Source organism: Homarus americanus, unplaced genomic scaffold (assembly GCF_018991925.1).
Source record: "Homarus americanus isolate GMGI-L3 unplaced genomic scaffold, GMGI_Hamer_2.0 scaffold49667, whole genome shotgun sequence".
Taxonomy (NCBI): domain Eukaryota; kingdom Metazoa; phylum Arthropoda; class Malacostraca; order Decapoda; family Nephropidae; genus Homarus; species Homarus americanus.
The window spans coordinates 7,481,224-7,507,966 of NW_024738608.1; the positions used below are offsets into that span (position 1 = coordinate 7,481,224).

The window sequence follows — 26,743 nt, forward strand, 5'->3', positions numbered from 1 at the left end:
TCCTACCATCCTATAGTGAAGGCAGACAACACAACATCCTACCATCCTATAGTGAAGGCAGACAACACAACATCCTACCATCCTATAGTGAAGGCAGACAACACAACATCCTACCATCCTATAGTGAAGGCAGACAACACAACATCCTAACACCATCCTATAGTGAAGGCAGACAACACAACACGTCCTACCATCCTATAGTGAAGGCAGACAACACAACATCCCACCATCCTAGTGAGGGCAGACAACACAACATCCCACCATCCCATAGTGAAGGCAGACAACACAACACAACATCCTACCATCCTATAGTGAGGGCAGGCAGACAACACAACATCCTACCATCCCATAGTGAAGGCAGACCAACACAACATCCTATCATCCTATAGTGAGGGCAGACACACAACATCCTACCATCCTATAGTGAAGGCAGATAACACAACATCCTACCATCCTATAGTGAAGGCAGACAACACAACATCCTACCATCTTATAGTGAAGGCAGACAACACAACATCCTATCATCCTATAGTGAGGGCAGACAACACAACATCCTACTCATCCTATAGAAGGCAGACAACACAACATCCTACCATCCTATAGTGAAGGCAGACAACACAACATCCTACCATCCTATAGTGAAGGCAGACAACACAATACATCCTACCATCCTATAGTGAGGGCAGACAACACAAATATCCTACCATCCTATAGTGAAGGCAGACAACACAACATCCTACCATCCTATAGTGAAGGCAGACAACACAACATCCTACCATCCTATAGTGAAGGCAGACAACACAACATCATCCTACCATCCCATAGTGAAGGCAGACAACACAACATCCTACCATCCTATAGTGAAGGCAGACAACATAACATCCTACCATCCTATAGTGAAGGCAGACAACACAACATCCTACCATCCTATAGTGAAGTGCAGACAACACAACATCCTACCATCCTATAGTGAAGGCAGACAACACAACACAACATCCTACCCATCCTATAGTAAAGGCAGACAACACAACACAACATCCTACCATCCTATAGTGAAGGCAGACAACACAACATCCCACCATCCTATAGTAAAAGGCAGACAACACACATAAACATCCTACCATCCTATAGTGAGGGCAGACAACACAACACAACATCCTACCATCCTATAGTGAAGGCAGACAACACAACATCCTACCATCCTATAGTAAAGCAGACAACACAACACAACATCCTACCATCCTATAGTGAAGGCAGACAACACAACATCCTACCATCCTATAGTGAAGGCAGACAACACAACATCCTACCATCCTATAGTGAAGGCAGACAACACAACATCCCACCATCCTATAGTAAAGGCAGACAACACAACATCCTACCCATCCTATAGTGAAGTACAACACAACACAACATCCCACCATCCTATATAGTGAAGGCAGACAACACAACACAACATCCTACCATCCTATAGTGAAGGCAGACAACACAACACAACATCCTACCATCCTATAGTGAAGGCAGACAAATACAACATCCTACCTCATCCTATAGTAAAGGCAGACAACACAACATTAACATCCTACCATCCTATAGTAAAGGCAGACAACACAACATTCCCACCATCCTATAGTGAAGGCAGACAACATAACATAACATCCTACCATCCTATAGTGAAGGCAGACAACACAACACAACATCCTACCATCCTATAGTGAAGGCAGGACAACACAACACAACATCCTACCATCCTATAGTGAAGGCAGACAACAACATCCTACCATCCTATAGTGAAGGCAGACAACACAACACAACATCCTACCATCCTATAGTGAAGGCAGATAACACAACATCCTAAGTACCATCCTATAGAAAGTGAAGGCAGACAACACAACAACACAACATCCTACCATCCTATAGTGAAGGCAGACAACACAACACACAAATATCCTACCATCCTATAGTGAAGGCAGACAACACAACATCCTACCATCCTATATAGTGAAGGCAGACAACACAACACAACATCCTACCATCCTATAGTGTAAAGGCAGACAACACAACATCCTACCATCCTATAGTGAAGGCAGACAATAAATACAACACAACATCCTACCATCCTATAGTGAAGGCAGACAACACAACACAACATCCTACCAGACCATAGTGAAGGCAGACAACACAACACACAACATCCTACCATCCTATAGTGAAGGCAGACAACACAACATCCTACCATCCTATAGTAAAGGCAGACAACACAACACAACACCCTACCATCCTGGTATAGTAAAGGCAGACAACACAACATCCTACCATCCTGTATAGTAAAGGCAGACAACACAACACAACATCCTACCATCCTATAGTAAAGGCAGACAACACAACACAACAACATCCTACCATCCTATAGTGCAAAGGCAGACAACACAACACAACATCCCACCATCCTATAGTAAAGGCAGACAACACAACACACAACATCCTACCATCCTATAGTGAAGGCAGACAACACAACACAACATCCTACCATCCTATAGTAAAGGCAGACAACACAACACAACATCCTACCATCCTATAGTAAAGGCAGACAACACAACACAACATCCTACCATCCCATAGTAAAGGCAGACAACACAACACAACATCCTACCATCCTATAGTGAAGGCAGACAACACAACACAACATCCTACCATCCTATAGTAAAGGCAGACAACACACAACACAACATCCTACCATCCTCTAGTAAAGGCAGACAACACAACATCCCCACCATCCCCAGTAAAGGCAGACAACACAACACAACATCCTACCATCCTATAGTAAAGGCAGACAACACAACACAACATCCTACCATCCTCTAGTAAAGGCAGACAACACAACACAACATCCCACCATCCTATAGTGAAGGCAGACAACACAACACACAAATGATCCTACCATCCTCTAGTAAAGGCAGACAACACAACACAACATCCTACCATCCTATAGTAAAGGCAGACAACACAACACAACATCCTACCATCCTCTAGTAAAGGCAGACAACACAACACAACATCCTACCATCCCATAGTAAAGGCAGACAACACAACACAACATCCTACTCATCCTCTAGTAAAGGCAACACAACACAACCTACCACCATCCTATAGTGAAGGCAGACAACACAACACAACATCCCACCATCCTATAGTAAAGGCAGACAACACAACACAACATCCTACCATCCCTCTAGTAAAGGCAGACAACACAACACAACATCCTACCACCATCCTCTAGTAAAGGCAGACAACACAACACAACATCCTACCATCCCAGTGAAGGCAGACAACACAACACAACATCCCACCATCCTCTAGTAAAGGCAGACAACACAACACAACATCCCACCATCCTCTAGTAAAGGCAGACAACACAACACAACATCCTACCATCCTCTAGTAAAGTAGACAACACCAACATCCCACCATCCTCTAGTAAAGGCAGACAACACAACACAACATCCCACCATCCCCTAGTAAAGGCAGACAACACAACACAACATCCTACCATCCCATAGTAAAGGCAGACAACACAACACAACATCCTACCATCCTATAGTAAAGGCAGACAACACAACATCCCACCATCCTATAGTAGCAAGTAGCAGACAACAAACATTCCACCATCCTCTAGTAAAGGCAGACAACACAACATCCTACCATCCCCTAGTAAAGGCAGACAACACAACACAACATCCTACCATCCTATAGTAAAGGCAGACAACACAACACAACATCCTACTCATCCTATAGTGAAGGCAGACACACAACATCCTACCATCCTATAGTAAAGGCAGACAACACAACACAACATCCTACCATCCTCTAGTAAAGGGGCAGACAACACAACATCCTACCATCCTCTCTAGTAAAGGCAGACAACACAACACAACATCCTACCATCCTATAGTGCAAAGGCAGACAACACAACACAACATCCTACCATCCTATAGTGAAGGCAGACAACACAACATCCTACCATCCTATAGTGTAAAGGCAAGACAACACAACACAACATCCCACCATCCTCTAGTAAAGGCAGACAACACAACACAACATCCTACCATCCTAGTAAAGGCAGACAACACAACACAACATCCTACCATCCTCTAGTAAAGGCAGACAACACAACACACAACATCCTACCATCCTATAGTGAAGGCAGACAACACAACATCCTACCATCCCAGTAAAGGCAGACAACACAACACAACATCCTGTACCATCCTCTAGTAGCTGCAGACACAACACAACACAACATCCCACCATCCTATAGTGAAGGCAGACAACACAACACAACATCCCACCATCCCATAGTAAAGGCAGACAACACAACACACAACATCCCACCATCCTCTAGTAAAGGCAGACAACACAACTCAACATCCCACCATCCTATAGTGCGAAAGTAGACAACACAACATCCTACCATCCTTCTAGTAAAGTAAGACAACACAACACAACATCCTACCATCCTCTAGTAAAGGCAGACAACACAACACAACATCCTACCATCCTCTAGTAAGTGCAGACAACACAACACAACATCCTACCATCCTATAGTGAAGGCAGACAACACAACACAACATCCTACCATCCTATAGTAAAGGCAGACAACATTAACACAACAACATCCTACCATCCTATAGTGAAGTAGACAACACAACATCCTACCATCCTATAGTAAAGGCAGACAACACAACACAACATCCTACCATCCTAGTAAAGGCAGACAACACAACACAATATCCTACCATCCTCTAGTAAAGGCAGACAACACAACACAACATCCTACCACTTCAGTAAAGGCAGACAACACAACACAACATCCTACCATCCTATAGTAAAGGCAGACAACACAACATCCTACCATCCTATAGTAAAGGCAGACAACACAACACAACATCCTACCATCCTCTAGTAAAGGCAGACAACATTAACACAACATCCTACCATCCTATAGTGAAGGCAGACAACACAACACACAACATCCTACCATCCTATAGTAAAGGCAGACAACACAACACAACATCCTACCATCCTATAGTGAAGGCAGACAACACAACACCCTACCATCCTATAGTAAAGGCAGACAACACAACAACATCCTACCATCCTATAGTAAAGGCAGACAACACAACACAACATCCTACCATCCTCTAAAGGCAGACAACACAACACACAACATCCTACCATCCTCTAGTAAAGGCAGACAACACAACACAACATCCTACCATCCTCTAGTAAAGGCAGACAACACAACACAACATCCTACCATCCTATATGAAGGCAGACAACACAACACAACATCCTACCCATCCCTCTAGTAAAGGCAGACAACACAACACAACATCCTACCATCCTCTAGTAAAGGCAGACAACACAACACAACATCCTACCATCCTAGTGTGAAGGCAGACAACACACCAACATCCTACCATCCTATAGTAAAGCAGACAACACAACACACAACATCCTACCATCCTCTTCTAGTAAAGGCAGACAACACAACACAACATCCTACCATCCTCTAGTAAAGGCAGACAACATAACACAAATATCCTACCATCCCAGGCAGTGAAGGCAGACAACACAACACAACATCCTACCATCCTATAGTAAAGGCAGACAACACAACACAACATCCTACCATCCTATAGTGAAGGCAGACAACACAACACAACATCCTACCATCCTATAGTGAAGGCAGACAACACAAATACAACATCCTACCATCCTCCTCTAGTGAAGGCAGACAACACAACATCCCATCACCATCCTATAGTGAAGGCAGACAACACAACACAACATCCTACCATCCTATAGTGAAGGCAGGCAGACAACACAACACAACATCCTACCATCCTATAGTGAAGGCAGACAACACAACACAACATCCTACCATCCTATAGTGAAGGCAGACAACACAACATCCTACCATCCCATAGTGAAGGCAGACAACACAACATCCTACCATCCTATAGTGAAGGCAGACAACACAACATCCTACCATCCTATAGTAAAGGCAGACAACACAACATCCTACCATCCTATAGTGAAGGCAGACAACACAACACAACATCCTACCATCCTATAGTGAAGGCAGACAACACAACACAACATCCTACCATCCTATAGTGAAGGCAGACAACACAACACAACATCCTACCATCCTATAGTGAAGGCAGACAACACAACATCCTACCATCCTATAGTAAAGGCAGACAACACAACACAACATCCTGCACACCATCCTATAGTAAAGGCAGATAACATAACATCCTACCATCCTATAGTGAAGGCAGACAACACAACACAACATCCTACCATCCTATAGTGAAGGCACACAACACAACACAACATCCTACCATCCTATAGTGAAGGCAGACAACACAACACAACATCCTACCATCCTATAGTGAAGGCAGACAACAACATCCCCACTCATCCCATAGTGAAGGCAGACAACACAACACAACATCCTACCATCCTATAGTGAAGCAGACAACACAACATCCTACCATCCTATAGAAGGCAGACAATAACACACAACATCCTACCATCCTATAGTAGGGCTAGCAGACAACACAACACAACATCCTACCATCCTATAGTGAAGGCAGACAACACAACATCCTACCATCCTATAGTGAAGGCAGACAACACAACACAACATCCTACCATCCTATAGTAAAGGCAGACAACACAACATCCTACCCAACCGAGCAGTGAAGGCAAGACAACACAACACAACATCCTACCATCCTATAGTGAAGGCAGACAACAACACAACATCCACCATCCTATAGCATAGCAGACAACACAACACAACATCCTACCATCCTATAGTGAAGGCAGACACAAACACAACATCCTACCATCCCATAGTGCAAAGGCAGACAACACAACACAACATCCTACCATCCTATAGTAAAGGCAGACAACACAACATCCTACCATCCCATAGTAAAGGCAGACAACACAACACAACATCCTACCATCCTATAGTAAAGGCAGACAACACAACACAACATCCTACCATCCTATAGTAAAGGCAGACAACACAACACAACATCCCCACCATCCTATAGTAAAGGCAGACAACACAACACAACATCCTACCATCCTATAGTGAAGGCAGACAACACAACACAAATATCCTACCATCCTATAGTAAAGGCAGACAACACAACACAACATCCTAACACCCTATAGTAAAGGTAACACAACATACCATCCTACCATCCTATAGCAGACAACACAACACAACATCCTACCATCCTATAGTGAAGGCAGACAACACAACACAACATCCTACCATCCTATAGTAAAGGCAGACAACACAACACACATCCTACCATCCTCTAGTAAAGGCAGACAACACAACATCCCAACATCCTCAAGTAGCAGACAACACAAATTGCCAACATCCTACCATCCTATAGTAAAAGGCAGACAACACAACACAACATCCTACCATCCTCTAGTAAAGGCAGACAACACAACACAACATCCTACCATCCCATAGTGAAGGCAGACAACACAACACACATCCTACCACTCTCTAGTAAAGGCACAACACAACACAACATCCTACCATCCTATAGTAAAGGCAGACAACACAACACAACATCCTACCATCCTCTAGTAAAAGGCAGACAACACAACACATAAACATCCTACCATCCTATAGTAAAAGGCAGACACCTCAACACAACATCCTACCATCCTCTAGTAAAGGCAGACAACACAACACAACATCCTACCATCCTATAGAAGGCAGACAACACAACACACAACATCCTACCATCCTATAGTAAAGGCAGACAACACAACACAACAATCCTACCTCACATCCTCTAGTAAAGGCAGACAACACAACACAACATCCTACCATCCTCTAGTAAAGGCAGACAACACAACACAACATCCTACCATCCTATAGTGAAGGCAGACAACACAACAGACAACATCCTACCATCCTCTAGTAAAGGCAGACAACACAACACAACATCCTACCATCCTCTAGTAAAGGCAGAGACAACACAACACAACATCCTACCATCCTAGTAAAGGCAGACAAACACAACATCCTGTACCATCCTCTAGTGTAAAGGCAGACAACACAACACAACATCCTACCATCCTCTAGTAAAGGCATAACCACAACACAACATCCTACCATCCTATAGTAGCGTGTGACAACACAACACAACATCCTACCATCCTATAGTAAAGGCAGACAACAATAACATCCTACCATCCTCTATAGCAGCGCAGACAACACAACATCCTACCATCCTCTAGTAGCGCGAGACAACACAACATCCTACCATCCTCTGTAGGCAAAGGCAGACAACACAACACAACATCCTACCATCCTATAGTAAAGGCAGACAACACAACACAACATCCTACCATCCCATAGTGAAGGCAGACAACACAACATCCTGTACCATCCCAGTAAAGTGCGCAGACAACACAACACAACATCCTACCATCCTCTAGCAAAAGCAGACAAATACAACATCCTACCATCCTCTAGTAAAGGCAGACAACACAACACAACATCCACCATCCTATAGTAAAGGCAGACAACACAAACACAACATCCTACCATCCTATAGTGAAGGCAGACAACACAACATCCTACCATCCTATAGTAAAGGCAGACAACACAACACAACATCCTACCATCCTCTAGTAAAGGCAGACAACACAATGGCCAACATCCCACCATCCCTGTAGTAAAGGCAGACAACACAACACAACATCCCACCATCCTCTAGTGGCAGACAACACAACACAACATCCCACATCCTATAGCAGACAACACAACATCCTACCATCCTCAGTAAAGGCAGACAACACAACACATCCCACCATCCTCTAGTAAAGCAGGCAGACAACACAACACAACATCCCACCATCCTATAGTGAAGGCAGACAACACAACACAACATCCTACCATCCTATAGTAAAGGCAGACAACACAACACAACATCCTACCACATCCCTCTAGTAAAGGCAGACAACACAACTCAACATCCTACCATCCTATAGTGAAGGCAGACAACACAACATCCTACCATCCTCTAGTAAAGGCAGACAACACAACACAACATCCTACCATCCTCTAGTAAGTAAAGGCAGACAACACAACACAACATCCCACCATCCTGCAAAGGCAGAGACAACACAACACAACATCCTACCATCCTATAGTGAAGGCAGACAACACAACACAAATAATCCTACCATCCTATAGCAGACAACACACCACAACATCCTACCATCCTATAGTGAAGGCAGACAACACAAACATCCTACCATCCTATAGTAAAGGCAGACAACACACAACACAACATCCTACCATCCTCTAGTAAAGGTGCAGACAACACAAATACAATGATTCCTACCATCCTCTAGTAAAGCAGACAAACACAACACAACATCCTACCATCCTCTAGTAAAAGCGCAGACAACACAACATAACATCCTACCATCCTATAGTGAAGGCAGACAACACAACATCCTACCCTATCCCATAGTAAAGGCAGACAACACACAACACAACATCCTACCATCCCTAGTAAAGGCAGACAACACAACACAACATCCTACCATCCTATAGTGAAGGCAGACAACACAACACAACATCCTACCATCCCATAGTAAAGGCAGACAACACAACACAACATCCTACCATCCATAGTGAAGGCAGACAACACAACATCCTACCATCCTATAGTAAAGGCAGACAACACAACACAACATCCTACCATCCTATAGTAAAGGCAGACAACACAACACAACATCCTACCATCCTAGTAGCAGACAACACAACACACAACATCCTACCATCCTCTAGTAAAGGCACAACACAACACAACATCCTACCATCCTCTAGTAAAGGCAGACAACACAACACAACATCCTACCATCCTATAGTGAAGGCAGACAACACAACACAACATCCTACCTACCCCTCTAGTAAAGCAGACAACACAACACAACATCCATCATCCTCTAGTAGCAGACAACACAACACAACATCCTACCATCCTATAGTGAAGGCAGACAACACAACACAACATCCTACCATCCTATAGTAGTAAAGGCAGACAACACAACACAACATCCTACCACCTCTCTAGTAAAGGCAGACAACACAACACAACATCCTACCATCCTCTATAAAGGCAGACAACACAACACAACATCCTACTCATCCTATAGTGAAGGCACAACACAAACAACATCCTACCATCCTATAGTAAAGTGCATTACCAACACAACATCCTACCATCCTATAGTGAAGGCAGACAACACAACACAACATCCTACCATCCTATAGTGAAGGCAGACAACACAACACAACATCCTACCATCCCTCTAGTGAAGGCAGATAACACAAATATCCAAATATCCTAGTGAAGGCAGACACAACCACACACTGACCACACATCCTATAGTGAAGGCAGACAACACAACACAACATCCTACCATCCTATAGTAGCGGCAGACAACACAACACAACATCCTACCATCCTATAGTGTGAAGGCAGACAACACAACATTAACATCCTACCATCCTATAGTAAAGGCAGACAACACAACACAACATCTCTACCATCCTATAGTGAAGACAACACAACACAACATCCTACCATCCTGTAGTAAAGGCAGACAACACAACACAACATCCTACCATCCCATAGTGAAGGCAGACAACACAACACAACATCCCCTACCATCCTATGAAAAGGCAGACAACACAACACAACATCCTACCATCCTCTAGTAAAAGGCAGACAACACAACACATCCTACCATCCTATAGTAAAGGCAGACAACACAACACAACATCCTACCATCCTATAGTGAAGGCAGACAACACAACACAACATCCTACCCATCCTATAGTAAAGGCAGACAACACAACACAACATCCTACCATCCTATAGTAAAGGCAGACAACACAACACAACATCCTACCATCCTCTAGTAAAGGCAGACAACACAAACAACATCCCACCATCCTATAGTGAAGGCAGACAACACAACACAACATCCTACCATCCTCTAAAGGCAGACAACACAACACAACATCCTACCATCCTATAGTGAAGGCAGACAACACAATCACAACACCCACCATCCTATAGTGAAGGCAGACAACACAACACAACATCCTACCATCCCATAGTGAAGGCAGACAACACAACACAACATCCTACCATCCTCTAGTAAAGGCAGACAACACAACACAACATCCTACCATCCTAGTAAAGGCAGACAACACAACACACAACATCCTACCATCCTATAGTGAAGGCAGACAACACAACACAACATCCTACCATCCCCAGTAAAGGCAGACAACACAACACAACATCCTACAATCCTATAGTGAAGGCAGACAACACACAACACAACAACATCCTACCATCCTCTAGTAAAGGCAGACAACACAACACAACATCCTACCCATCCTATAGTGAAGGCAGACAACACAACACACAACATCCTACCATCCTATAGTGAAGGCAGACAACACAACACAACATCCTACCATCCTCTAGTGTAAAGGCAGACAACACAACACACAACATCCCACCATCCTATAGTGAAGGCAGACAACACAACAACACAACATCCTACCATCCTCTAGTAAAGGCAGACAACACAACACAACATCCTACCATCCTATAGTGAAGGCAGACAACACAACATCCTACCATCCCATAGTAAAGGCAGACAACACAACACAACATCCCACCATCCCATAGTAAAGGCAGACAACACAACACAACATCCTACCATCCCATAGTAAAGGCAGACAACACAACACAACACTATCCACCATCCTATAGTAAAGGCAGACAACACAACACAACATCCTACCATCCTATAGTGAAGGCAGACAACACAACACAACATCCTACCATCCTATAGTAAAGGCAGACAATACAACACAACATCCTACCATCATCCTATAGTAAAGGCACAACACAACACAACATCCTACCATCCTATAGTAAAGGCAGACAACACAACACAACATCCTACCATCCTATAGTGAAGGCAGACAACACAACACAACATCCTACCATCCTATAGTAAAGGCAGACAAATACAACACAACATCCTACCATCCTCTAGTAAAGGCAGACACAACATCCTACCATCCCCAGTGCAAAGGCAGACAACACAACACAACATCCTACCATCCTAGTAAAGGCAGACAACACAACACAACATCCTACCATCCTCCTCTAGTAAAGGCAGCAACACAACACAACATCCTACCATCCTATAGTGAAGGCAGACAACACAACACAACATCCTACCATCCTCTAGTAAAGGCAGACAACACAACACAACATCCTACCATCCCATAGTAAAGGCAGACAACACAACACAACATCCTACCATCCTCTAGTAAAGGCAGACAACACAACACAACATCCTACCATCCTATAAAGGCAGACAACACACAACACACAACATCCTACCATCCTCTAGTAAAGGCAGACAACACAACACAACATCCCACCATCCTTACAGTGAAGGCAGACAACACAACACAACATCCTACCATCCCTATAGTAAAGGCAGACAACACAACACAACATCCTACCATCCCTAGTAAAGGCAGACAACACAACACAACAACATCCTACCATCCTCTAGTAAAAGGCAGAGACAACACAACACAACATCCTACCATCCTATAGTGAAGGCAGACAAATACAACACAACATCCTACCATCCTCTAGTAAAGCCGTGACAACACAACACAACATCCTACCATCCTCTAGTAAAGGCAGACAACACAACACAACATCCTACCACCATCCTCTAGTAAAGGCAGACAACACAACATCCCACCATCCTCTAGTAAAGGCAGACAAATACAACACAACATCCTACCATCCTAGTAAAGGCAGACAACACAACACAACATCCTACCATCCTATAGTAAAGGCAGACAACACAACACAACATCCTACCATCCTATAGTAAAGGCAGACAACACAACATCCTACCATCCTATAGTAAAGGCAGACAACACAACATCCTACCATCCTCTAGTAAAGGCAGACAACACACAACATCCTACCATCCTAGTAAAGGCAGACAACACAACACAACATCCTACCACATCCTATAGTAAAGGCAGACAACATAAACACAGTCCTACCATCCTATAGTGAAGGCAGACAACACAACATCCTACCATCCCATAGTAAAGGCAGACAACACAACACAACATCCTACCATCCTCTAGTAAAGGCGCATAACACAACATCCTACCATCCCCAGTGCAAAGGCAGACAACACAACACAACATCCTACCATCCTATAGTGCAAAGGCAGACAACACACAACATCCTACCATCCTATAGTGAAGGCAGATAACACAACATCCTACCACCATCCTATAGTAAAGCAGACAACACACACAACATCCTACCATCATCCTCTAGTAAAGGCAGACAACACAACACAACATCCTACCATCCCTAGTAAAGGCAGACAACACAACACAACATCCTACCATATCCTCAGTAAAGGCAGACAACACAACACACCATCCTACCATCCTATAGTGAAGCGCAGACAACACAACATCCTACCATCCTCTAGTAAAGGCAGACAACACAACACAACATCCCACCATCCCTAGTAAAGGCAGACAACACAACACAACATCCTACCATCCTATAGTGAAGGCAGACAACACAACACAACATCCCACCATCCTATAGTAAAGGCAGACAACACAACACAACATCCTACCATCCTCTAGTGTAAAGTACAACACAACTCAACATCCTACCATCCTATAGAAGGCAGACAACACAACATCCCACCATCCTCTAGTAAAGGCAGACAACACAACACAACATCCTACCATCCCTAGTAAAGGCAGACAACACAACACAACATCCTACCATCCTCTAGTAAAGGCAGACAACACAACACAACATCCCACCATCCCATAGTGAAGGCAGACACAACACAACATCCCACCATCCTATAAAGTAGACAACACAACACAACATCCTACCATCCTATAGTGAAGGCAGACAACACAACATCCTACCATCCTATAGTAAAGGCAGACAACACAACACAACATCCTACCATCCCCTAGTAAAGGCAGACAACACAACACAACATCCCCACCATCCCCTAGTAGCTAAGCAGACAACACAACACAACATCCTACCATCCTCTAGTAAAGGCAGACAACACAACACAACATCCTACCATCCTATAGAGGAAGGCAGACAACACAACATCCTACCATCCTATAGTAAAGGCAGACAACACAACACAACATCCTACCATCCTCTAGTAAAGGCAGACAAACACAACACAACATCCTACCATCCTAGTAAAGGCAGACAACACAACACAACATCCTACCATCCTATAGTGAAGGCACAACACAACACAACATCCTACCATCCTCTAGTAAAAGGCAGACAACACAACACAACATCCTACCATCCTAGTAGCAGACAACACAACACAACATCCTACCATCCTATAGTGAAGGGGTAAGACAACACAACATCCTACCATCCTATAGTAAAGGCAGACAACACAACACAACATCCTACCATCCTCTAGTAAAGGCAGACAACACAACACACAACATCCCACCATCCTCTAGTAAAGGCAGACAACACAACACAACATCCTACCATCCTATAGTGAAGGCAGCATAAACACAACACAACATCCTACCATCCTATAGTAAAGGCAGACAACACAACACAACATCCTACCATCCCATAGTGAAGGCAGACAACACAACACACAACATCCTAACACCATCCTATAGTGAAGGCAGACAACACAACACAACATCCTACCATCCTTAGAAGTGAAGGCAGACAACACAACATCCTACCATCCTAGTATGCATAACACAACAACAACATCCTACCATCCCATAGTGAAGGCAGACAACACAACACAACATCCTACCATCCTATAGTGAAGGCAGACAACACAACACAACATCCTACCACCCTATAGTGAAGGCAGACAACACAACACAACATCCTACCATCCTATAGTAAAGGCAGACAACACAACACAACATCCTACCATCCTATAGTGAAGGCAGACAACACAACACAACATCCCACCATCCTCTAGTAAAGTGCAGACAACACAACACAACATCCTACCATCCTATAGTGAAGGCAGACAACACAACACAACATCCTACCATCCTATAGTAAAAGGCAGACAACACAACACAACATCCTACCATCCTCTAGTAAAGGCAGACAACACAACACAACATCCTACCATCCTATAAAGTACAACATAACACAACATCCTACCATCCTATAGTGAAGGCAGACAACACAACACAACATCCTACCATCCTATAGTGTAAAGACAACACAACACAACATCCTACCATCCTATAGTAAAGGCAGACAACACAACACAACATCCTACCATCCTCTAGTAAAGGCAGACAACACAACACAACATCCTACCATCCTATAGTGAAGGCAGACAACACAATACAACATCCTACCATCCTCTAGTAGGCAGACAACACAACACAACATCCTACCATCCTATAGTGAAGGCAGACAACACAACACAACATCCTACCATCCTATAGTGAAGGCAGACAACACAACACAACATCCTGCACCATCCTATAGTGAAGGCAGACAACACAACACAACATCCTACCATCCTCTAGTAAAGGCAGACAACACAACACAACATCCTACCATCCCATAGTAAAGGCAGACAACACAACACAACATCCTACCATCCTATAGTGAAGGCAGACAACACAACACAACATCCCACCATCCTCTAGTAAAGGCAGACAACACAACACAACATCCTACAATCCTATAGTGAAGGTGCAGACAACAACACAACATCCTACCATCCTCCTCTAGCAAAGGCAGACAACACAACACAACATCCTACCATCCTATAGTGAAGGCAGACAACACAACACAACATCCTACCATCCCATAGTGTGAAGGCAGACAACACAAATACGGGGTAACATCCTACCATCATCCTCTAGTAAAGGCAGACAACACAATGACAACATCCTACCATCCTATAGTGAAGGCAGACAACACAACACAACATCCTACCATCCTCTAGTAAAGGCAGACAACACAACACAACATCCTACCATCCTATAGTGAAGGCAGACAACACAACACAACATCCTACCATCCTATAGTGAAGGTAGTGACAACACAACACAACATCCTACCATCCTATAGTGAAGGCAGACAACACAACACAACATCCTACCATCCTATAGTGAAGGCAGACAACACAACACAACATCCCACCATCCTCTAGTAAAGGCAGACAACACAACATCCTACCATCCTATAGTGAAGGCAGACAACACAACACAACATCCTACCATCCTCTAGTAAAGGCAGACAACACAACACAACATCCTACAATCCCATAGTGAAGGCAGACAACACAACACAACATCCTACCATCCTATAGTAAAGGCAGACAACACAACACAACATCCTACCATCCTATAGTAAAGGCAGACAACACAACACAACATCCCACCATCCTATAGTGAGGGCAGACAAATACAACACAACATCCTACCCATCCTCTAGTAAAGGCAGACAACACAACACAACATCCTACCATCCTCTATAAAGGCAGACAACACAACACAACATCCTACCATCCTATAGTAAAGGCAGACAACACAACACAACATCCTACCATCCTCTAGTAAAGGCAGACAAGACAACACAACATCCTACCATCCCCTAGTAAAGGCAGACAACACAAATCACAACATCCCCAAATTAATCCTCTAGTAAAGGCAGACAACACAACACAACATCCTACCACATCCTATAGTAAAGGCAGACAACACAACACAACATCCTACCATCCTATAGTGAAGGCAGACAACACAACACAACATCCTACCATCCTAGTAAAGGCAGACAACACAACACAACATCCTACCATCCTATAGTGAAGGCAGACAACACAACACAACATCCTACCATCCTATAGTGAAGGCAGACAACACAACACAACATCCCACCATCCTATAGTGAAGGCAGACAACACAACACAACATCCTACCATCCTCTAGTAAAGGCAGACAACACAACACAACATCCTACCATCCTATAGTGAAGGCAGACAACACAACACAACATCCCACCATCCTATAGTGAAGGCAGACAACACAACACAACATCCTACCATCCTATAGTAAAAGGCAGACAACACAACACAACATCCTACAATCCCAGTGAAGGCAGACAACACAACACAACATCCCACCATCCTATAGTAAAGGCAGACAACACAACACACAACATCCTACCATCCTCTAGTAAAGGCAGACAACACAACACAACATCCCTACCATCCCATAGTGAAGGCAGACAACACAACACAACATCCTACAATCCTATAGTGAAGGCAGACAACACAACACAACATCCTACCACATCCTATAGTAGGCAGACAACACAACACAACATCCTACCAATCCCCTCTAGTAAAGCAGACAACACAACACAACATCCTACCATCCTCAGTAAAGGCAGACAACATTAACACAACATCCTACCATCCTATAGTGAAGGCAGACAACACAACACAACATCCTACCATCCTATAGTGAAGGCAGACAATACAACACAACATCCTACCATCCTCTAGTAAAGGCAGACAACACAACACAACATCCTACCATCCTATAGTGAAGGCAGACAACACAACACAACACCTACCATCCTATAGTGAAGGCAGACAACACAACACAACATCCTACCATCCTATAGTGAAGGCAGACAACACAACACAACATCCTACCATCCTAGTAAAGGCAGACAACACAACACAACATCCTACAATCCTATAGTGAAGGCAGACAACACAACACAACATCCTACCATCCTCTAGTAAAGGCAAGACAAATACAACACACAACATCCTACAATCCTATACAGCAAATAATTACCCCATGGTTCATTTAAATCCAATACAACAGAATAAAATAAAATAAAGGTGAAATAAAATACCACCACTGTCCACACACACACACACACACACACACACACACACACACACACACACACTGGGAAGGTTTGGCAGCCAACTAATGCACCACCCTCGTCATCACCACCACCTGCCACCGGCAGCCCCCCAGTCCCACCCACCTCGCGCAGTCCACCACAACAACAAAATTCAGCCCATAAGAGCCCGCACCGATAGATATAAGAACAGCACCATCCCATCTATTGTTAAAATAATAAATAACTCCTGATTTATGTACTGTACAGCTCTGTAAATGTATTCAACGCATATTATATCATTGTCTAAATCAAATGTAAGTGTATATTTTCAGCCACCGGCTGCAACTCTATTAATAAACCGTTTATTATTATTATTTATTATTATTATTACACACACACACACACACACACACACACACACACACACACACACACACACACAAATAGATGCTTACTGCCCTGCCTTTTTGTTTGTCCAGCGACCCAGGTACACACACACACACACACACACCTGCGTCTGTGGCATTAAGGGACAGGTACAGAAGGACTTTATGGTGACCCTGAATGTAAAATCAAAGGTTGAATCTAAAGTCAGCAAAGGTTATGAACTTTGACCTTCGAGTAGAGTGAATTACGTAAATATATTCGTGAATTAAGCAGCATAGAGAAGATAATTTAGTTTTTTACCTTTTGAGTGCAGTGTTGATATCCAGTTTAGGAAAGGTTACCGGTACAGATTAAGGAGTTTTGTTTTCTGTGTATTTTAATTATCTACAATACAGAAATTATCATGTACTATGTAAACTACAGGATCTGGTGTCAAAGAGATTTACTGTAAGGACGATAACAAGGGATAAGTTCTGCTCAAGTTTTGTGCTGTATTGTCGGTGTTTACAAGTTAACAACACACACACACACACACACACACACACACACACACACAACTCGTCAATCAGCTTCCAGTGTTGTCACCTAGATAATGGTTCAGTACTGTGGTGTGGTGTCTTGCAGTGGGGGAGTTCTTATACGATGGCCGTGGGGTCAAGGGGACACACACACATATATCCATCCCCCTCCACCTCTACACCCCCTCCTCCCCTCCCCCTTCCCCCTCCCCCTTCCCCCCTGAACCACTCTCACTGATAGTATGCAGCGTCTAGTTTCACCTTGAATATATCTCCAACTTTTGTATGTCTTCGTCAGTGTGTTTATTCAGTCCAGTGGCCGCCGCCTCTCGTGATCTGACTGATGGATGTTGTTGATCTTGTGGTGAGTGAGGGGTGGTTTTTGTTGTGTGTGTGTGTGTGTGTGTGTGTGTGTGTGTGAAAGGATAAGAGGGCGTTATAGTGTTAGGTTATAGTGGATTAAGTTAGGTCGGGTTATTTACGCTTACGTTAGATTGGTTTAAGTTAAATTGGGTTATTTTGACTGATGTGTAGATTAGTTCATTAACCTCTTGTGTACGGAAGCTTTCTCTGTGCTGACTAAGGTCGTCTGGTCGTTGGTTACAGTATAAGTGACGCCCAGTAGTGGTAGTGTATTAAACTGGGTTAGATTAGGTTAGGTTAGCTGGGGGGAGTTAAGGTGGGGGGCGGAGTAAGGTAGGTTAGGGTAACTTGGATTAAGATCGGGTTGATGGGGGGGGGCGGAGGGCAGGCAGGCAGTAACCACTTTCCCGACCCTGACCACCTGTGCAGCTCTCTGTTGTTGTTGTTGTTACTTTCTTATGATTGTTTTTATTGTTGTTACTGCTGTGTTGTTGTTGCTGTTGTTGTTACTGCAGCTGTGTTGATAGTGGTGATGACTTTGGCAGTTGTAACACAGGTGAGGCAGTAATTACAGGGGACAGGTGAAGGTGACACTCAGGGGTTTGTGTTGACGTCATTTGCCTCACGGTCTGCCTCAAGGAACAACCCTTGTGTGTCTGTCCGGCTCCTCTCTTCTTCTCCCTCCCCTCCCTCCTCCTCCTTGGTATTTCTTTTCCTCATTCTCCTCCTCCTCCCCTCTTTCACACACACCCTGAAACTCACGATCGTCTTAGTTAATTTTAAAAACATATATTAATTAATTATGAAAGACTGTATTCTTATCCAACCACTTGTATACTCTTTAAATGTATGTGTATGTATGTGTGTTTTTCTGTGTATGTTAGAGAGAGAGAGAGAGAGAGAGAGAGAGAGAGACTCATTAACCATATACACGCACTTGCCAAGAGAGTGCGTGTGTGTGTGTCGTTGTGGCGTCGTTTGTTTTGGTCTCCTCCGCCGTTCCCGTATGCCGTGACCAGACTCTTAATATTTTTGTGTGTATCGTACGCGAGGGATGCCTAAATTAACGTACTTGGTCACCTATTTTGTTTATATCTCGTTGCCATGGTTACTATAATACCGACCCTCTGTGAACTGTAATAATGATCCTTATTTGTCTTTTAACTAATGATTAACAAATATAATTAACTGCAGATTGGGAATAGGTTAGAATAATTAATAATGATTTATATTAGAGGTAAAGTTTGTAAGTGTAGAGTTCAGAGTATTTCTGGGGTAGTGGTCATCAGACAGTAGGTTTGCCTTGTCTTGCCTTAAACTATGTGTATTGCGGAGGTGTGTGTGTGTGTGTGTGTGTGACCTTCACGTATATAACTACACCACCGCCTCCTTGTGTTTTTGTTTGTGTGTTTGTTGTGCATAGTTCTTTTGTTCACAATGGTAATATTTTGTTGTTGGCTGGCTGTCATGGTAACCTGTCACACCCTTGTAATGATGATGATGATGATGATGATGATGATGATGATGATATCAATAATAACAATAATAATAATAATAATAGTTAAATAATAATAATAATAATAGTTAAATAATTATATAAGTAATAATTTTAACTACTAGGAGTTACTATAGTAATATTAATGATAATAATATGATGATGTTGATGATAAAATATTAATATAGTAATTATAATATTAGTGACCAACAAAATTATTATTATTACACACACACACACACACACACACACACACACACACACATACACAGATTGTTTCAAAGATTAACGTGCATGTGTTTATGTTTACAGGTGTGTGTGTGTGAAGGAAGCCAGCACCAGTGTTGACCAAGGATGGGGTGAGTGTGTGTGAGTGTGTGGACCATATCTCTCTCTCTCCATACAAGACCTTTATATTTCAAGGCCTAACTGATCTAATTAATTATCATTATCTTCATTATAACTAATTATATTCCGGAAAAGTGAGAAGTGAACACCCTCACTTTAAGAACATAAGAACATAAGAATGGAAGAAACTGCAGCGGGCCTATTGGCCCATACTGGGCAGTCCCATTTACACCCAACCCCTATTGCTCATATGAACATCCAACCTATGTTTGAAGCTATCCAGCGTATTCGAGTTAATGATGATATTTGGTAACTTGTTCCACTCATCCACTACTCTGTTTCCAAACCAGTGTTTACCTATTTCGCGCCTAAATCTAAATTTGTCTAATTTAAAACCATAGTTACGAGTTCGCTCCTGGTTGGATAGTTTGAGTACCTTTGTAATGTCCCCTTTGTTCAGCCCTGACTTCCATTATACACCTCTATCATATCGCCTCTCACTCTACGTCTCTCGAGGGAGTGCAAATTAAGATGCTTTAACCTGTCTCTGTACTCAAGGTTCCTAATGCCCGGGATTAGTCTTGTCATTCTCCTCTGAATTCTTTCCAAGGATTCTATATCCATTCTGTAATAAGGTGACCAGAACTGAACTACGTAATCCAAGTGCAGCACCGGGGAGGGGGTGACCACGAGGGGCCACGGGAAAGAGTGACCAAGGAAGGGGCAAGGAGGGTAAGTGACCAAGGGGATTCGGGGAGGGAGAGGAGACCACTTTGATCGACTGTAACTCTCTAAGGCAGGCAAGATGGAGGGATCAAGAGAGCTGCCCCCTCACGCACTACCTGTAGCCTCTCCACACCTGTAGTTTCCATACCTCTCCACACCTAGTGCCTCTCCATACGTCTCTGTAGGTCCTGTGTTTGCTACCACTCAAGAAGACAAGATTAAAAACCATTCAATAATTTGATCACGGCTGCAGGATGGTGAGAGAGAGAGAGAGAGAGAGAGAGAGACGACGCGTAGGTGATTTTAACTCCGTCGAATACTTATCCTTGCGTGTGTGTGTGTGTGTGTGTGTGTGTGTGTGTGTGTGTGTGTGTGTGTGTGTGTGTGTGTGTGTGTGTGTGTGCAAGCGCGAGTGTATATTTATGTAGGTATGTAATATGTATGTATGTATATGTGTGTTATTTTCCTCAGTGTTAATTAACGCTTATGTATGGAGATAAATAAGTTGAGAGAGAGAGAGAGAGAGAGAGAGAGAGAGAGAGTAACCTTGGGTAGGGAACATCTTGGAATATCAATAAGGAATGTCTTACCCGTGTCAAGAGTGGGAGGGGAGAGAGGGAGGAGGGAGGAGGGAGGGTGAGGTGAGGGAGGAGGGTGAGTGGAGAGGGAAGGGAGGAGAGGAGGAGAGGGAGGGTGAGAAGGAGGAGAGGGAGGGGTGAGAGGGAGAGGGAGAGAGGGAGGGAGAGTGAGAGTGAGGAGAGGGATGAGGAGGAGAGAGGGAGAGGAGAGGAGGAGGAGGAGGGGAGGGGTGAGAATGGGGAGAGGGGAGGGAGGGAGTGAGAGGGAGGGGAGAGAGGGAGGGAGTGAGAGAGGGGAGGGATGAGGTGAGGAGAGGAGGTGAGGGAGAGAGGGAGGATGAGAGGAGGTGAGGAGGAGAGGAAGGGGTGAGAGTGAGGAGAGGAGGGAAGAGAGGGAGAGATGAGAGTGAGAGGGAGAGGTGAGGAGAGGGATGAGAGTGAGGAGAGGAAGAGAGAGAGGGAAGAGAGGGAGGGATGAGGGTGAGAGGGAGGATGAGAGGGAAGAGAGGAGGGATGAGAGTGAGGAGAGGAGGATGGGGTGAGGGGGAGAGGACTGAGAGTTCTAGGATATTCTTGAGTTATTTGGACCTGTCAGAGAAGCGGTGTACCCCTCAAGGTTCACCTACACCACCTGATTCTCTCACCTACACCACTTGATTCTCTCACCTATACCACCTGATTCTCTCACCTACACCACCTGATTCTCTCACCTACACCACCTGATTCTCTCACCTACACCACCTGATTCTCTCACCTACACCACCTGATTCTTTCACCTACACCACCTTATTCTCTCACCTACACCACCTGATTCTCTCACCTACACCCACCTGATTCACCACTAATTCTCCTACCACCTTATTCTCTCACCTACACCACCTGATTCTCTCACCTACACCACCTTATTCTCTCACCTACACCACTTGATTCTCTCTCACCTACACCACCTGATTCTTTCACCTACACCACCTTATTCTCTTACCTACACCACTTGATTCTCTCTCACCCACACCACTTGATTCTCTCCTACACCACCTGATTCTCTCACCTACACCACCTGATTCTTTCACCTACACCACCTTATTCTCTCACCTACACCACCTGATTCTCTCACCTACACCACCTGATTCTCTCTCCTATACCACCTGATTCTCTCACCTACACCACTTGACTCATATATAGTAGTGGTGGTGGATGGTTGAATGGTAGTCATGGTTGAATAGTTATGGTAGTGGTGGTAGGTTAGTAGTTATGATAGTAGTAGTTGAATAGTAGTGGCAGGTTAGTAGTGGTGGTTGTAGTGGCGAGGTTGTGGTGGCTGGCTGTGTAGTGGTGGTAGGTTAGTAATTGTGGTAGTGGCGTGGTTGTGGTGGGTGGCTGGGTGGTGGTGGTAGGTTAGTAGTTGTGGTGGTTGTAGTGGCGAGGTTGTGGTGGCTGGCTGGGCGTTAGTATTGGTTAATGGTGAGTGAAGGTGGTGGTAATTGAACCCAGGTTGTGGTGTGGCTGGCTGGGAGGCGTTGAAGTAGTTGTGGTGGTGATGTGGTGGTAGTGGCGAGGTTGTGGTGGCTGGCTGGGGGCGTTAATGGTGGTAGTGGTGGTGGTAGTGGCTTGATTTGTGGTGGCTGGGAAGGCGTTGAAGTAGTTGTGAGTAGTGATGGTGGTATTAGCCAGGTTGTGGTACGCGGCTGGCCCAGAGCGGTGGTAGTGATGGTGGTAGTGGCGAGATTGTGGTGGCTGGCTGGGTGGTGGTAAATAGTGTTGTCATGAACATTATAACAACTATTGCTTTCACACTTATCGCCCCCCCCCCTCTCTCCCTTCCACCTCCTTCCATCTTCTATCTCCCTCGTCCCCTTCCCCCTCTCTCCCCTCCCCTCCCACCCCTCTTCCCCTCCCTTGTACGATTATATGGCACACTGGGAGGGTGGTTAATGGTGGATGGAGGTTGTTTGAGGGTGGGTGGCTTTGAAGTAAGTGGGCGGGGCGGTGGCGGCGTTAGTGAAGTGGGCAGGGCGAATTGGTGTTAATTAAGTGGGGCAGGTGGCGTTAGTAAGTGGGCGGGCAGGTGTGTTATTAAGTGGGCAGGGCGGGTGGTGTTAGTAAGTCAGGCGGGGCAGACCCAGTGTTGAAGTAAGTGGGCAGGGCGGGTGGTGTTAGTGATGGGCGGGGCGGGTGGCGTTAGTAAGTGGGCGGGGCGAATTGGCGTTAGTAAGTGGGCAGGGTGGGTGGCGTTAGTAAGTGGGCAGGGGCGGGTGGCGTTGTAAGTGGGCGGGGCGGGTGGCGTTAGTAGTAAGTGGGCAGGGCGGGTGGGTGTTTTAGTAAATTGGGCAGGGCAGGTGGCGTTAGTAAGTGGGCAGGGCGGGTGGTGTTCGTAAGTGGGGGGGGCGGGTGGTGTTAGTGACTGGGCGGGGTGTGGGTAATCCTTTAACAACCATTAAGTTACAGCAGGAAGCAGTTACAGGTTAGCGCACGACAGCACCTGACATTTACAACACGGCTCCGTCGCATGTTGTGTGTTAGCTGGTGTTGTGTGTGTTAACTGGTGTTGTGTATGTTAACTGGTGTTTTGTGTTAACCGGTGTTGTGTGTGTTACCTGGTGTTGTGTTTCAGTTGGTGTTGTGTGTGTTAACTGGTGTTTTGTGTTAACCGATGTTGTGTGTGTTACCTGGTGTTGTGTTTCAGTTGGTGTTGTGTGTGTTACCTGTTGCTGTGTGTGTTAACCGGTGTTGTGTGTTAAAAGGTGTACGTATACATAGTTAACTGTTTTATACTTTTCACTATTGCATGTATTATGTTAACAGTACACCCGTTAACTAATGATCTTCACACCGTTAACACTGACAGGTGTGTTAGGGGAGGGGGGGGGTCACTTGTGCAGTTAAATGTGTAATGGAGTGTAGCACAAGTCTGGTATTATTATTATTTATTATTAATATTTATTATTATTAATATTATTATTTTTATTATTAATATTATTATATTTATTATTTTTTTATTATTATATTTTTTTTATTGGAGGGTGTGAAGAATACCATAAACATTTTTTCAGCAGTAATGAATGTCACCTGAATTTTTTTTTACTTCCCATCCTGCCTGTAGCCACACCCCTTTACTTTAGTCTACAGACTCTACACCAATAGGAGAAGCCAAAATATGTGATGTAGGTATTCGTATTGAAATCATTGGCTGGTGCAGGAGAGTTAGTTTCTGGTCGGCCAATCACGGATGGGTGGAGTTAGTGATTTTTTGAGTTAACACAAGGTCATAGTCTGGCTGTCACGGAGAATTCCTGGCTGAGAGATGGTGAATTAGTCGAAACCTGCCGTGTGTCGGGAGAACTGTAACCATGTACAGTATTTTTCATCCAATAATAATAATATAATGTAATTAATAATAAAGTTGTGTTACTGTTATTATTACTACTACTTTATTATTAGTGGTAGTACAATAGTAGTAGTTGTAGTTATTTTTACCATTTTTATTATTATTGTTATTATTATTATTATTATTATTATTATTATTTTATTGTTTAAAAAAATTTAGGCAAACCTCCTGTGTTTCAGAGTGTTTGATGGGCAGGCCAGAATGATGAAAAACTCCGGCCTTCTTAGGTGGAGCAACAACAAGAACAACAACAACAAGACAAACAATGCTAAAAATGGTGAGTGGCCAACTTGTCATTGTTTCGTTATTACTATTATTATATTCTGTAGTCTGGGCGGATTGATAGATGTGTGTGTGTGTGTGTGTTGTGGTGGGGAAATGAAGGGGAGGAATGTGTGGGGTATTTATTTATTTATTTTTAACTTATGGATGAGAAGTTAGCAGGAGGAGCCAGGTGTTCAAGGGCGCTGTCTGCTGAGGCACAACTGCTTCAGAAAATTGTTAAAAAAAAACTGACATACGATACTCAGATTTTGTCTGGTGAAGTTTTATTCTCTCGGTGAAAATCTATGCGTGACGACACCACACGCTACAGTATGTTGTAGAAAACACCTTCATGTATACGCTATATACATGCACATACTCTTTCTGGGGTAAAGTTATATATATATATATATATATATATATATATATATATATATATATATATATATATATATATATATATATATATATACACAGGTATATATAGTATAGATACCTGCAAAAGTGCTTATTTAAGGTGAGGTTGGTGACTGTGGCAGGCA

At 43.8% G+C, this 26,743-nt stretch overlaps 1 protein-coding gene across 6 annotated transcripts in view; it reads left to right on the plus strand.

The window, feature by feature from the left end:
* LOC121874227 (PTB domain-containing engulfment adapter protein 1-like) overlaps window positions 1-26,743 on the plus strand; it is a 66,128-nt gene that overhangs the window by 16,361 nt on the left and 23,024 nt on the right. For 3 of the 6 annotated variants that reach the window (XM_042378282.1, XM_042378284.1, XM_042378283.1), the window contains exons 2-3: window positions 21,213-21,259; window positions 26,117-26,214. In XM_042378282.1, the coding sequence (XP_042234216.1) occupies window positions 21,255-21,259; window positions 26,117-26,214 (103 nt within the window). In that variant the 5' untranslated portion in view covers window positions 21,213-21,254. The remainder of the gene's footprint in view (window positions 1-21,212; window positions 21,260-26,116; window positions 26,215-26,743) is intronic. The other 3 variants (XM_042378285.1, XM_042378286.1, XM_042378287.1) reach the window with 1 other exon arrangement.